The sequence below is a fragment of the Oryx dammah genome, unplaced genomic scaffold (genome assembly GCF_014754425.2).
Source record: "Oryx dammah isolate SB20612 unplaced genomic scaffold, SCBI_Odam_1.1 HiC_scaffold_2, whole genome shotgun sequence".
In the NCBI taxonomy this organism is placed as follows: Eukaryota; Metazoa; Chordata; class Mammalia; order Artiodactyla; family Bovidae; genus Oryx; species Oryx dammah.
In genome coordinates this window covers 30,342,131-30,358,605 of record NW_024070186.1, presented here as the reverse complement: position 1 = coordinate 30,358,605, position 16,475 = coordinate 30,342,131, and the positions used below count along the sequence as shown (strand labels likewise).

Sequence of the window (16,475 nt, the reverse complement as noted above, 5' to 3'; positions counted from 1 at the left end):
TTTCCCTTCCTCCTCTGTTCTTCTTCTTTTTGTTTTTTCCTACAAAGCCCTTAAAATTAGGTAGAACTGAGCCTGTAGAGTCCTAAAGAAAAAAACTCCATAGTTTTTTTTTCAGACTGCACGAGTAATGCAGTCTGTTGCAGGATAAGTTGGAATACTTAGAATTGCTTTGTGGAGACTCCTATTCTAGGAATACAGTAGACCAGGGGCTGATCAAATACTCAGACTGTATTTCTCAAGCACTCATCCAGGTCAGCATAATAGAGAACAGAATGTATGATGCAGTGATTGGTGAGAACTACACCCTTCATATCGTATTTTCTTACTGGATTTTATATAATCCTTTCTAGCATATCAATGAAGAAAGAAGCTGCTTTTTTTCATCATTTTAAAAGCTGGGTCTTCTGTCTCAGTTCAGTAAATGTTTACTGATTCTTTCCTATGAGTGTCTCCTAGCACTGTGGTAGGCCCTGCAAACACCCTCTACCTTTAAGGATCCTGCATTGAGATGGAGGTGAGGAGTTTGGTGGTATGGAAAATGTGGAAGGCTTGGAGGTACATTCGCCTTGTCTAGTGTTCCTTTTCTCTCATGAGGCAAATTTCTGAATGCCTTGTTTAATGATCCGTGGGATATTGTGAGGATCAGAATCCCCGGCTGTCTGTCGGTGTTTGTTGTGTTTTGTTTGACTATAGAATTAATTTATTAAAATAGTTTCCTAATTATTTGTATGTAGTAACATCTCCCCAGCCCCACTAATATTCCCATTCCCTGGAGCATGCTTTTACTTTATTTACTGTTTTCTGTGTATGTGTGTGAAAACAGGGTTTTAGTAAAGTCCTTAATCTTAGTTCTATTCATTCCCTTTCTGGAATTTGTCCGTAGGAAATAGAAATTAAAGCCAAGATAATTTTACAAAAAGGTTTATCACAGCATTATTTATAATACTGAATATTTGTAAAACTCTAATAATAAGAATGTTTTATGGTCTTTAAAATGTGTTTGAAAAACATTTAATGATATGAGGAAATGCTCTTAAAAAGAAACAGATAAAACTGCATCTATATAAGAATCCAAATTGTGTAATGTCTTTATGTATGTTTTGGACTGTGAAAATCTAATTTGCTGTTATCCCAGTTCTAGTTAATCAAGTTCAACTAAAATTAGTTTTCATAATTCTAAAGAAAGGTTTTCATTTTTCTGATTTTTAAAATGTTGTCAGTCACCAGCTTAATCCTTCCCAATTGCTATTCACTTGCTGAAATCCACAGTGTACTTTGTATCAGTGTTGATACTTGTGCTTCAAGATCTTAGAATATACAAGTGGGTCAAAGGTATCGCTTATATTTTAGATGATTGATATTAAGTACATTTTAGATAATAAGGTTTCCTCCTTATAAACTTATTTTCTGCCCGTAGGCTTGCCTTAACAACTAAGAATAGTTTTCCTTGTTCTGACTTTACAGATTATAAGCACACCACAGAGACTAACCAGTTCAGGAAGTGTTCTGATTGGGAGTCCATATACCCCTGCACCAGCAATGGTTACTCAGACACACATAGCGGAAGCTACTGGCTGGGTCCCAGGGTAAGAGTGGTACTGCAAGTTACCATTTTTTAAAACTTTTTTTTAAAGTTCTGATCTTTTTTTGCTCACTGTCTTATCTTCTGTTCTTGTTTTATGGCTTTAAAAACTAGTATGTTTCCTTTAAGATCACCTGTTTATTTCATTTTATGTCCTAGCTATAAAATGGGTGTCTAGGATATAAAATGGGCATCTAGGATATAGCCTCTGGATCTTGGTTCCCTGACTAGGGATTGAACCCCTGTCCTCTGCAGTGGAAGCATAGAGTCTTAACCACTGGGCCACCAGGGAGTTCCCTGGAACAACCATTTTAAACAGAAAAATAAAATAATAACTGAAACGTCTTTCTTCAGCTCTGAAAGAAGACTGCTTTTTTTGATTTGACTTTTAGCCACTTTGGAGATGTAAAAACCGCATTTTATATTGTTTTAACACACATAAGAAAGGAATTATGTATATGTGTGTGTGTGTTTAGCATTTCTTCTTGAAACTAGCATTTTCGTTTCATTTAAAACCAGAAAAAGAACTAGGAAAAAAAAGAGACCAAAATATATTAAAACTTTCATTGAGTTTTATCTCGATTCTTTTTAAAACTGGGCAGTTAAATCAGTGTCCCTTCTTCGTTCCTCATTTGCCACTTTTAATATCAGATCTTTGCATGTTCCATCTTTACCTTAAAATAACCTTATTCAACCTTTTCCCCCTTCTTATCATTTTAGTATCTCATCCCTCCATAAAAGGAAATAGTAAAATAAGTGACTGAAAATTTTATTTTGTCCCTTTAGAAATTATTTCCAACATGGCATACCATACTGGTGGTTCTGTCATTGACTTACAGTTGTGAGTTCTAATAAGCAAACAGTAAATCTCGGTTCAGTAAGAATCTCCTTGCTTCAAGGATATTAAAGAAATGAATGAAATAACAATCCTGGCAGGGTGCTTTAAGTTACACACACACGCATTAGAGGCAAAAGAGTTGTGTGTGTGTGTGTGTGTGTGTCTGTGCGCTTAGTCGTGTCCAGCTCTTTGTGACCCTGTGGACTGTAGCCTGCCAGGCTCTTCTGTCCATGGAAATCTCCAGGCAAGAATATGGGAGTGGGTTGCCATTTACTTCTCCAGGGGATATTCCCTACCCATTGCATCTCTACATTGGTAGGCAGATTCTTTACCCCTAGCATCACTTGAGACATCGCTTCATATGTATACATAATGTCTTTTCTATTATCAAGTAAGATGAAGTGACAGAATCACCTGTAATTCCATGGCCTTTCAGTTCAGTTCAGTCACTCAGTCATATCTAACTCTTTGCGACTCCATGGACTGCAGCACACTGCAGCTTCCTTGTCCGTCACCAACTCCTGAAGCTTGCTCACACTCATGTTCATCGAGTCAGTGATGCCATCCAGCCAGCCATCTCATCCTCTGTCGTCCCCTTCTCCTCCTGCCTTCAGTCTTTACCAGCATCAGGGTCTTTTCCCGTGAGTCAGTTCTTGGCATCAGGTGGTCTAAGTATTAGAGTTTCAGCTTCAGCATCAGTCCTTCCAATGAATATTCAGGACTGATTTCCTTCAGAATTGACTGGTTTGATCTCCATGCAGTCCACGGGACTCTCAAGAGTCTTTTCCAACACCATAGTTCAAAAGCATCAATTCTTCAGCACTCAGCTTTCTTTATAGTCCCACTTTCACATCCATACATAACTACTGGGAAAAACCATAGCTCTAACTAGATGGACCTTGGTTGGCAAAGTAATGTCTATGCTGTCTAAGTTGGTCATAACTTTCTCCCAAGGAGCAAGTGTCTTTGAATTTCATGGCTGCAGTCACCATTTGCAGTGATTTTGGAGCCCAAGAAAAGAAAGTCCATAACTGTTTCCATTGTTTCCCTGTCTATTTGCCATGAAGTGATGGGACCAGATGCCATGAGCTTCATTTTTTGAATGTTGAATTTTAAGCCAGCTTTTTCACTCTCCTCTTTCACTTTTATCAAGAGGCTCTTTGTTCCATCCTTAACAATAGGATGTTAAGTCCATAATATCATGTTAAGTCCATAATAATAGCAATACTATGACCTTCATTCAGTCCTTAACAATATCCTCATATACATCTGCAAGTTAGGTTCGAGTTTCTCGTACCCTTGGAAGATAATTTAATAAAAGCCAAGTCTCTGCCAGTAGTGCTGGCCTGCTTTGGAGATGACCAGGGTTTGGCTATTTTCAATAACTGGCTGTGCTTTATACTGCATGTAGTATGATTGTCTAATGTTTTTAAGAACCGGTCTTCCCAGAGTGAATAAAACTTTTCTGTACCTTCTCATTTATTATTTTTATTTCATTGGTAGACACACAAGTCGCGTCTGACTCTTTGTGACCCCATGTACTGTAGACCACCAGGCTCTTCTGTCCATGGAATTCTCCAGACAAGAATACTGGAGTGGGTTGCCATTTCCTTCTCCAGGGAATCTTCTTCACCCAGGGATCAAACCTGTGTCTCCGGCAGGAAAGCCCTTCTCATTTATAAATTTGCAGTATTTCTTCCTAGAGATCGTTAAGCTCGTTTCAAACCTATGACTGTTGTGATTTCTTGGGTCCAGTGACAAAATTTAAGTTCTGATTTTATGTACATATCTTTTGTAATTCTTAGTTTTGTGTTTGGATATATATTCAATGTGGAATTAGATCAGTTAAAATAAATTATTCATGAAGTAAAGTTCCTTATGCATTTTCATTTTTTTTTCTTTTCAGTGATAGAAAACGGGCTAGAGAATTTATAGACTCTGATTTTTCAGAAAGGTGAGTAAAAGTTTTAAGTAATTTGTTCAAGAGATTCTACTGCATAGAGAGAGGTTTAGTACCCAGACTCTTAAGTAATGAGATGTTTTTCTTCATATAACTTTAAGTTCATTAAATTTCAACTGTTATTTCATTCCACATTGAGTATTCTGCTTCACTCATCATTGCATAAGTGTATTATGTTTATGTAGTTTCAAAAGATACTGTTCTGTGGGTAGATTGGCTCTTGGCAGTTTGCTATTTAGCACACTCCCTCCTTTGGGGAGATGAAGTGTTCTGCTAAAGTGACTATTCTTGATTACCTCAAAATATACAAACTTTAAAAACAAGTTTTCTTGAGCACATTTAAAGATCATAGTAAATCCTCACTTCTTTTTTTTTTTAAACCTTCCAGTTCTATTGAGATATAATTAACATACAGCCCTGTATACATTTAAGGTAATACAGCACAATAATTTGATTTGTTAATACATATATCATAAAGCAGTTATCACAGTAAGCTTAGTGAACCATCTCATGTAGATATAAAATAAATAAGTAAAAATTTTTCTTGTGACAAGAACTCTTAGGATTTACTCTCATATATAACATACAGGGCTTCCCAGGTGGCAAACCCACCTGCCAGTGCAGGAGACACAGGACATGAGGGTTCCACCCCTGGGTTGGGAAGATCCCCTGGAGGAGGAAATGACACCCCACTCCAGTACTCCTGCCTGGAACATGCCATGGATTGAAGAACCTGGTGGGCTACAGTCCATGGGATCACTAAGAGTTGGACATAACTGAGTGCCTATGCACGCACACACGTATAAAATACAGTCGTGTTAATTTACCATGTTGTACGTTACATCTCCTTTCTTAAATAATACAAGTGTAGTGTAATCTTTCCTTAGACTGTTAGGACAGTGATTCTCAGTTCTAGGTGTGCAGCAGAATCACCTATGGTCTGTTGAACTATAATTGCTTACTAAATCAGAAACTCCAGGATTGAAACCTTATCACTTTAGGATCATTATTTGAACTCAGTATTTCACCCAAGTCACTATCCTAAGTATCATATTAATGTCACATTATACTAAAATAAAACATAATCTCAGAGGCTGTTTAGATAAAACCTTGCCAGCAACACTTTCTAGATTGATTCTAGAGTTTTTTTAATTGCTTTTTTTCAACGATGTTTTAGTCTCCTTTCTCCTGTTAGGTCATCTGCTTTCAACACAGCTTTCTGTCTTTTCCAGTTTCTAGTTGCTACCTCAGATTTGCTGTACATTGAGAAACTACTTGGCCAGATGTGTTAGAATCCCATCTAAAATAAAAGTGAATGGGCCCTGAAGTGAAGACCTTGAGGCTATATTTTAAAATGTTTGTTTTCTTGCATGACACTAGCTCTGCTTTAGTTCCTTGCTGACCTTTGTTGTTGTTCTTAGATCTTAACTGTTTTGAACAGATAAAATCATATCTGAGAAGCTGCTGTATTACATAGAACTGAGATGGTCTTTTCTCTCTAATGGGAATTCATTTTTCCAGCTCATACTGTTTCATCTTCATGTTTATCCTGGGAAAGGGCAGTACTACAACTTTTTAACCATGTATTCGGCAGTGTTTAAGGCCTTAAAATGGAACTGTTCACTTGTTATGATTGACATCACCTGACTATGCAAATAATACAAAAAAGCAAGGTTCTTTTTATCCTTCTTAAGAGAGAAAACTCTAGATATGCATATAGAAGTGCCAGACTAGGTTTGTTGGGTATAGCCATTGACTTGACTTTGCTTTTCTGCATTTGCTTCATGGGCCTTTTTTCCTAGTGCTTTCTATTACTCTCCTTTTATTCTGTAATATAACTTTTCAGTATTGAATCCCATCCCCCTCCCTAACCAAACCACCAAAATTACTACATGCGGTTTTCTTCTTGTGTTATTGTTCTTACACATGTTCCTTTCCTCCAGATTAATGTGTTTTTCTGTAATGCCATAAAAAGTCTTGGGTTCCCTTTTCCCCAGTGCCAAGGTTCAAAAAGCCAGCTCTCAACCACAAACTAATCTTCTTCACTTCTTCATTGTCTCTTTAGTGATTTAATCTCTCTACAGTGATTAAATACAGTAAGTATTTTTGTTAGTGTTCCTTGGGGACATAGATTTATATATATAATACACATGCATACTCCCACATAGATACATACTATATAAGGTTTTTATCCTCATCTTACCACTTGACAGTACAACTTGAAGTATGTTTTACTCAGCTCTTCCTTTGTTGAGTTCCTTTGCAAGACCAAGTCACTTTCTGAAGAAATCTTGTTGGTGCGTAAAGGATCCATTGAGGGATTCTCGTTAGTTAACTTCTTTGCAGAGAGGTTGTGGAAATTGCTTTGAAAGCCCCCTTTCTGGTCTCTCCTGGAGTTTTGGTCCTGAAAGATGTTTGTTCCCTTTCGTATTTCTTCCTTGGACACTCTGGTGGTGTCTTGCAAATACATCTCTTCCAAATGGGAAGTGTCCTATGTGAGACTTCCCTGGGGGGAAGAAAGGCCCTGGGTGTTTGACAGGCAGCAGCAATAGCCTCCATGTGTTACTTTATTCCTGTCTTCAAGGAATAGGATTTAGCACAGTGGTGTTTTTATCTTCCTTTGTGCTCATATACTCTTTATATATATTTTATTTTGTTGGAATATAGTTAAAACTTTTATTTACAATAAACTAATATAATTTCAACTCAGTCGTATCCGACTCTGCGACCCCATGGACTGTAGCCTACAAGGCTCCTCTGTCCATGGAATTTTCCAGGCAAGAGTCCTAGAGTGGATTTCCATTTCCTTCTCCAAATTTAAACTATAATAAACTAATAATAAAAATCAATATAATTAATATCTGTACTGCTTCGACAATGTTTATGAAGTTGTCTATTTATTCAACAAGTGTTTTGAATATCTGCTAAGTGTTGGTAAATTCTAGGCATGGATGAGAATAATAAGCAAGATAGATAAGTCTCTGCCCTTGAATAGCTTATATTTGGGGAGGAGGTGCAATAAAGAAGTAAGATAACTAGACTGTGATAGGTGGTGTGCAAAAAACTAAGAAGGATGATTCGTAGATAATTGGAAAGATGGTGGCTACCTAAGAAAGGCCTCTCTAAGGGGCAATGTTTGAATACAAGGAAGACAGGCTCGTTCCTTGAGGAGCTTGGGATTCTAGGCACAGGGAATAGCAAATGCAGAGCTCCTAAGTGATGAACCAGGTGTGATACTCAGGGAAGCACAGTAGCTTGGAGATCATGAGCAAGTCAGAGAGAGATATGAGATGAGGAGGGAGAGGTAGACACAGGTCAGAATATGAAAGGCCTTGTAGGTCATGGTAGAGAATTTGGGTTTTATTCTAAACAGGATTTTAAGCAGGGAAGTAATGTGATCTGATTTATACTGACTGCTGAGAGGGATCTGGACTCTAAGGAGATAAGAGCAAAAGTGGAGAAGTCAGTTAGAAGGCAGGAGGCAGTGACCTGACGGTGGAGATGGGAAAAAAATGGGTAAATTTTGCAATTTGGAAACAATCTATTGATGGATTGAATGAAGGAAAAAGAAATAAAGGGTGACTTGATTTTTTTGCAGTAAGAGCTAGGTAAATACTGGTGCCATTAGCATTTACTGTAGTTAGAAATAGGTTTGGGGAGGAATTGAGTTTTGTTCCGGACACAGGAAGTTTGAGAGATTTTTCAGTTTCCTATGTATGTATCAAGAGTATCAATTAGTGTATCAATAGTATCCTCAGCTTGGATGAGGCCAACCGAGGCCTGGATGACATAATGCAAGGTGGAGAAAGAGGGAAGATCTGTAAATAATAAACATTTCTTGCCCATTTCACCTCTCCCTCACACAGTGGATATAAATACACAGGAAAATGGGATTTGGGTTTGATTTTTTCCTCTAAATTATGTTACTAAAGTACTTTGCTGATTTAAATATTCTGGTTAACTTCCTTTAATGAGAAAGGAAGTTTTTATTATATACTATATATAATTTCTTGTTTAAATGGGATACATTTATCAGTTTACCCCTGGAAAATACTGTTATACTACAGATTTTAGTTTCATATTACTTTTGTAAATAAATATAAATTATTGTGGCAAAATATAAAAAGACAGTGATTGTTGATTCTAGTTAAGTGCCTGGAAAGATAAATACTCTTGGAAACAGTTCTTTTAAATACTTCAGATGAAATGTGAATATGAAATTATGAAGACCTCAAATAAAATAAAATAAAACTTGTTTCAAACCGTGCTAGATTGGTAGTTTTATTTTCTTATATATTAAAAACATGTTTAATTTGGTAATTTGATCTTATTTGGCAAGGAATGCTTCCTACTGATTCTTTTTTTTTTTTAAGAGACTAATAAAGAAAAATTTAGATAGGGAGCTTCTAGTTTGAGATGATGGATTGAATAGCCATTTTTAATCTCCAACTCGTAAGATCCTGTTGAAATTTTTTGTGTATTTAAAAAAAAAAAAAAGGAAATCTCATAAATTGCCATAAAACATGATAGAGGTGTAGGGTTCTCCAAGGATTAGGAGATGAAGGCTGGTGTGATTATAAAGATGACAAGTGAAAGTGGAAACCCATGTCCCAGACCCATGTCCCAAAATACACATGGGAGAAGTCAGATTGGGAGACGGAAGCTATTTTCACTTGCACTGACTTGGTGAGGTCCCAGGCCCAGAGTTGAGAGGCATAAAAAAATGAGAATGAATTGGTGGGGGGAGGACTGAGGACAATGAAATGACACCTATCCAAGGAGCACCTGGGCCAGTGGAACCTTCTCAAGCCTCCAGATGGCCAGATGGCCTGTGCCCCGTCTCCACACATAGAAATTACATGTTGTGGCATAAATGATACTTCCTTCCTTTTTATTGCCTGCCTTCCTTTTTATGTACAGTGTAACATTGTATGGATATATCACATTTTTCCTGTATTTGTTCATTAATGATGGACATTTGAGTTGCTTCTCCATTTGACTTCCCTTATGGCTCCGACAGTAAAAGCATCTGCCTACAATGCAGGAGACCCAGATTCGATCCTTGGGTTGGGAAGATCCCCTGGAGAAGGAAATGGCAACCCACCCCAGTACTCTTGCCTGGAAAATCCCATAGATGGAGGAGCCTGGTAGGCTACAGTCAATGGCGTCGGAAAGAGTCGGACACAACTGAGTGACTTCACTTTCACTTTCTATTTTGGCTGTTAGAAATGCTGCTGTGAACACTTGTGAACAAATCAGTTCTCATTTCTCTTGGATATATACCTAGGAATAAAATTACCTATGGCAATTTTTTCTTTAGCTTTTTGAGTAACTGTCAGTTATATTCCCACCAACAAAGGTTATAATGTCTCCAGCTCCTTACCAACATTTCGTATCCATCTCTTTTTATTTTAGCCATCCTTGTGAATGTGAAATGTATCTCATTTTGGTTTTAATTTGTAGTTCATAGTGGTTGATGATATTAAGCATTTTTTCAAGTGTTTATTGGCTGTTTGTATATCTTTTTATTTTCCTAGTACAAATATTTTATGAATAATTTCGGGCAGTTTCTAACCACTGGAGTATATTGCACAATAAATCACATCACATTTTCCAGGAAGAAAAAAAAAAAACAAACACTAAATTTGAATAGTAATGACATCACCCACTGAATTAGGACAGTTAAAATTTGCTTCAAATATTTCTTTGTGGGAAGGGACACCACACTTTCACTCAGTTAAGAGAAGTATTTTTAGAGTCTGGAGACCTTTTGTGGGTCTTTGTTTTTTAAAATCATGCCATGAATTCATAGGGAGTGGCTCTGGCAGCTCCGGCTCTCTGCCATTAGTTCCCAGAAAGTGTGCCTTTCTGGGTGGAGCTGGAGCAGGCTGGTGCATCAGTTGATCCCAAGTACCTTTGTTGACTTTTTTCTTTTTCTCATCATTTTCCTTCACATGTTTCTGGAAGCTCTCTCTCGGCTTTTAGAGTGCTTAATTTGCTCCATGTGTGCAGCCATTCTTTGGGCAGGCATCTTGCCCTTAACTTGTTAGTTTGTTTACAACAATGGCAACAGCATGCTGGATGACATGGTAGCCTCTTTCAGCGTTGCTATGGTAGCATTCGTGGGGAATTGCTTTGTGAACAGTGCCCATTCCTTTGATGTCTACAATGTCATGTTTCTCGTAGAGTCTCAAGTTCGTGGCCAAAGGAACAACTCCCATGTTTTCTAAAAAGCCTAGAGAACATAGAGCAGGTGCCTCTCGTCTTTCCTTTTATGTTGGTCATTTCGGCAAATTGCTAGAAGATGGCATTCCAGCTTAAAGGAAGGCTAAATATCTTCTTTGAAGAACTCTATTGAGATCTTTTGGTTTGTTGGTGGTGGTGCTGGTTTTGTTATTGAGTCATAAGAATTCTTTATGGGTTATAGATACAAGACTGTTGTCGGATACATGATTTGCAAAAAAGTTCTGATCTCTGGATTGATTTTTCACCTACGGAAGCACAGAAGTTTAAAGATTTGACTGTGTTTATCTTCTTTATGTTTTCTTGTGGTACTTACGTTTTTGGTATCATATCTTATTTTAAGAATTGCCAAGTCCCAAGATCACAAAGACTTAACACCAATATTTTTAACAGGTGTATGGGTTTTGCGCTTACATTTAGATCTTTGACCCATTTTGAGTTAATTTTTGTAGCCTGTGACATTTTAAAGTTTATTTGTTTAATATAACTCAAAAGCATATAGAAGATCTGTGAAAATGTAGACATTTTAATAACATTTTTTCAACCGTTTAAATTTCTAAAATAAGCCTGGTTTTAAGTTTATTATTTTAAATTACTAGCTAAATTTAAAAAGTACACTCTGTATTATTTTGTTCTTAACCCTCATTTTGTGATGGGGAGTCAAGCATTCCTGAACTATTTTTGTCAAGAAAAGGCACATCTTCTCTGAATGTGGTGGCAGTAATAGTAAGCCAGAGGTGACGATGAAAGTAATTTAAAGAATGAAGAACAAGAAAGTTTGTTTTGCTTAGAAGCATAATCCCTTGTATACTGAGTTGTTTTTTTGGAAATAATTCATTACAAAATGCTGGAAACCTCAGCATATTATTTTATAGATGCATAAAAGCCATCAACTCTTAAACATAAAAGACAACAAAACATAAATTCAAAACCAAAACAACAAAATACCACTGAGAAAATAAATTAATAAATTCAAAACATATAAACAAACAAACACTGAGAAAATACATTATTGTGCGTCTATCACCACTATCCATCTCCAGAACTTCTCTACCATCCCCTACTAGAAACCCATACCTATTAAGGAACATCTCTTCACTCCTCTTGCAGTCTCTGGTAAACCATAGTTACACGTTGTGTCTCCATAAATTTGACAGTTCTAGGTAGCTCATATAAAAGAAATCATATGATATTCATCTGTTGATGGACATTTAGGCTTTCACCGTTTGACTATTATGAATGTTGCTGGTATGAGTGTGGGTGTACAAACATCTGTTTGAGTCCTCTACTTGAAATTTCTTTGCATATACACCCTGAAGGGGAATTGCTGGATCCTCTGGTAATTATATGCTTCGTTTTTGTGGAACCACTGTAGTATTTTCTGTAGAGACTGCACCACTTTACATTCCCACCAGTGGTGCATGAAGGGTCCAATTTTTCCATGTCCTCCCAATGCTTATTGGCTGGGGTTTTCTTTGTTTTGTTTAATTAAAGTCATCCTAATGTGTGAGAATGATACCTCATTGTGGTTTTGTTCTGCGTTTCCCTAATGATTAGTGATATTGAACATCTTTTCATGTACTTATTGGCCATTTGTATATCTTCTTGGAAGAAATGTCTACTCAAGTCTTTTGTCCATTTTGAGTTGTTTTTTTTGTTGTTGTTGTTAAGTTCTTCATCTAGCCTTTAACTTGTAAAATTCTTTTACTGGAGGCATTGTACACTTAACTTTGAAATAAGTGGTTTACAGGTTTGGTTGTAGGACCAAGTCCTCTATCTGTATACTGGAGGTATCAGCTGTCCTAAATTCTGTTGAGTTTGATGTAAATGTTGATTGGTTTGGCATGATGATCCACCAGCCTTCCAGAGATGCGGCTTCTTTTCTTGATTCAGCCACTGTTGAGTTGTAGCCTTTGGTTGTACTGCTTATGAAACTTCATTTAGAATGTTGATCTGTAGGTCTGCCCACGTTGCTGCAGAGGTCATCATTTCATTCTTTTTTATGTCTAGTTATATTCTGTGAGAGATTATGAGAGCCTGAACTAGGGTCATGGGAAGAGAGAGAAGACTTTGAATTCAAGAGCTCTTTAAGACAAGACTTAGATTACATTTGATAGAATTTGATTAGATAGAAAGGAGGATTAGGATGAATCTGTTGTTTCTGTTTCAGGCAGTTGGATGAATGCTATCACTAATCTAGATGAGAACTTCAGTAGGATCAGAAGTTACGTATTGGCATGTTGAGTACCCTATTGTATTTTTAATATGTTATTGTGATATATAAGGACCCCTACCTAGAAAATCTTAAATTTCTCCTCTATTATATCTCAATCTTCTTTTTTCCATATCAAGAATCCTGACTTATAAGGATATTGAGGATGAAAAGGATGATAGAATTAGTGTATATGGTAATTACTCATTGACTTTATCCCGTATTACATGCTTAATAGTCCCAAATAATAATAACAATGTGGCCTAATGTGATTGTGCATACTAAGTTGCTTAGGTCGTGTCCAGCTCTTTGCAGTGGTATGGACAGTAGCCTGCCAGGCTTCTCTGTCCATGGGTTTCTCCAGGCAAGAATACTGGAATGGGTTGCCATGCCCTCCTCCAAGGTATATTCCTGATTCTCAGGGTATCTTCCTGACCAGGGTTCGAACCCTCATTTCTTAAGTTTCCTGCATTGGCAGACAGGTTCTTTACCAGCACCACCTGTGAAGCTCTGAAAACATTAAAAATTTTTCTGTATATGTTCTCTCCATTCTTTTCTCATTTTTCTGATAATCATAGGTAATAGTCCTATAGTGTTGAAGCATACACCTATTTATACACTATACTATATGCCTCTTAGCTCTCACTTAATCTTAACGTCTACAGTTAACTGTACATAAATTTCTCACAAGACCTTTATGTCAGTGTTTCTCTAATCATTTTGACTGTCTCAGTCAGTTTTGCTGAATATAAAAATTCTTGGCTCATATTTTGTTGGAGTTTCTTAAATGTCTTAGTTTTCTTCTAGTGTAACAGCTTGCTCTTGGAAAATCTGATACTTTCTTTTTTTTTCTAAATGTCTAAATAATTTTTTTTCTTTGAAATCCAGCAGTTTTAGTAGAATCTTTTGGTCTTTGTCATTCTGGGTTGATATAGTCTCTTTTCTTCTTTTATTTCATAAGCATTTTCTTGACTTAACAGCACTTAGTATTTATTCTCTTCCCTTGCCTTGATTTTCTTCTTCAGAAACTCTTATTGTCCATATATTCTTTGCCTACCTTCAGTGTTTTTCATTTGCTCTTGAATATCAATTGTGGGAGTCACATGGGCTAGATTGTTGCAACCTCCTCAGTCTTTATTTCAGCCTCCTACACTCAGCTGGTATTGAAGAGGGCAAAATTTCTCATTTCAACTGCTGCTCTCAAATTGGCCTGTTCTTTCTAGCAAATTCTTGTTAGTTCCATTAAATGCCGCTCCATTGAGTATTATTTTTCTACCAACACAGACACTACTGTGTAAGCCTTTGGCCCCGGTTTGTAATCTGGGGTTGGTTGAAGATACCTTGACAGTTTTGTTGTAAACATTGTCAAGGGGCTCAGGCTTTGCTGTTTACTTGCTCTGTTTTTTATGGGGATTTGGAGAGTTTGAGAACTATGCTGCTGTTGCTGTCTTTCCACACTCTTATAACTGGGGATGTGTATGTGTGTGTGTGTGTTTACAGTCTATATGACTCAGAATTTAAATAAATTGTTAAGTCATTTATAATCTGTAGATTTTCCCTCTGTATTTTTCTCACTTTTTCCCTTCCAAATTATTAGTTGAAGAAACCACATTATATGTCCTGAATAAAAATTCTAAAGATTTTGCATATCGCATCTCTTTTTTTTAATTGATTGATTGATTGATTTCTGGCTGCTGCTGGGCTTCAGCAGTTGCAGCAGGCACACAGGGCCAGCCACTCTGAGGCATGTGGGATTGTCCCGTACCAGAGATAGAGCCCATGCCCCTGCATGGGCAGGCAGACTCTCAACCCCTGGGCCTCCAGGGGAGTCCCGCAGCATCTCTTTAGTACAGTCTAACATGTTCGTCTGTCTTCAGTGTCTCCTTTAAACTGGAAGGTGGGTCTTGTGTCGTGACCATATTCAGGTTCCATGATAGGCTGTACACTTGAAAAACAAACACCTGAATGGGCCAGGTCAAGGAAAGCAAGTAATACAGGATCAGAAGCAGTGAAGTGAGAAACTCCAGTTGCAAAGCTGACATTGCGAAATAGGCAAATCCATAGAAACTGAAAGTAAAACAGTGGTTGCCAAGGGCTTGAGCACAGAGGGGTGGGGAGTGACTGCTTATGGGGACAGAATTTCTTTTTAAGGTGGAGAAATTAGGTTGTGGTGATGGTTGTGTAACTCTTGAACAAAACCACTGAATTTTATACTTGAAAAGATGAAGTTTATGGTGAGTGAATTGTATTTCAATAAAGCCGTTACCTTGAAAAAGAAAGTTAGATTTGAAAAGGAAGAGAGTATTGCCTAATCGCTGGGACTGATAAGAACTGGATGCAGGTGCTGATAGGTTTATAAGTGGCCTCTCCCACTGGCTGTAGACTTAGGTATTATTCTACTGCCTACTGAATATACCCATTTGGATATTCTATAGGCATGTCAAACTCAACCTCATCACTGCCCAGTAGAATGTAATACAAGCCACATGTCAGTTTTAATTTTCCAGCATTCAGTTTAAAAAGTAAACTGGAATATGTGAGACTGATGTTACATCTTTTATTTAATCTAGTATATCTAAAGGGTAATTAATATAAAAATTATACCTTCATCTCTCATGTAGGTCTTTGAAATTAACAGCATACTTGATTGAGACTTGTCCCATTTCAGGTGTTTGATAGCCACAAGTAGAATATGCCCAGAGTATTAGACAATGCAAGTGAAAAGGTTTAAAATGAAATTCATGAATTCGTTCCAAATTCCTCGATCTCAGTAATGACCCCTCCTTTTAAGGATTATTGTCCTGTTTCTCTCTTCCTTACCATCCACAGCACAGTCACTTAGTTCTACTAATTTTTATCTTTAACATTTTTGCAAATCCATCTCTTCTTATCTAGTCCTACCAGTTGCTCGAATTCCAGGACTCAGCATTGCTTGCTTGGACCATTACAGTAACCTGTCCAATGAGTCTTCCTGTTTCTGCGTCTGCCCTCCATAAATTACTCTGCAGCCAGAATCTCTGCCTCACTGAAAATTTCACCATGCCACTCCAGCCCTCAATACCACTGAGTGCTGTTTCAGTAGTATTATTCAGTAGTATTTCAGTAGTAGTCTGTGATCCACAGTGAATACACAGAGAGGATTCTTTTGGGAATGCAGGGAAAGAAAGTAGATATCTTCCCTTACTCTTTGGAAAAGAACATTTAGCATCTGTTTCTTAATGGACATAATGCTTTAGAACATGTAAATAACTTACAAAATGAATGTAGTTCTACTGATGGAATATGATGAAGTCTAAGTTCCTCTGTACAGCAGACTCCCCATTTCCCCTTTCTCTCCAGCCTCTGCTTTTGGAAGCTTGACTATTTCAGATATTTCATATAAGTGAAATCATGCAACATTGGTCCTTCGGTGACGGGCTTATTTCACGTAGCATGATGTCCTCCAGGTTCATCCATGTTGTCACTTATGGCAGAATTTGTTTTCAAGGTTGAATAATATTTTGTTGTATATATATAAATATGTCTGTATGTCTATGTGAATATATATGTATACACATACTACATTTTCTTTATCCATTCATCTGTCTATGGATATTTGAGTTTTCCTCGTCTTGGTTTAGTTCAGTTCAGTCGCTCAGTT

At 37.2% G+C, this 16,475-nt stretch overlaps 1 protein-coding gene across 6 annotated transcripts in view; it reads left to right on the top strand.

Moving 5' to 3' along the window:
* The window catches only part of TFDP2 (transcription factor Dp-2), a 153,006-nt gene that overhangs the window by 104,917 nt on the left and 31,614 nt on the right, over positions 1–16,475 (top strand). For 4 of the 6 annotated variants that reach the window (XM_040234012.1, XM_040234006.1, XM_040234048.1 and 1 more), the window contains 2 exons: positions 1,465–1,586; positions 4,327–4,374. In XM_040234012.1, coding sequence (XP_040089946.1) covers positions 1,465–1,586; positions 4,327–4,374 — 170 coding nt within the window. Of the gene's footprint in view, positions 1–350; positions 515–1,464; positions 1,587–4,326; positions 4,375–16,475 lie in introns of all 6 variants that reach the window. The other 2 variants (XM_040234020.1, XM_040234028.1) reach the window with 1 other exon arrangement.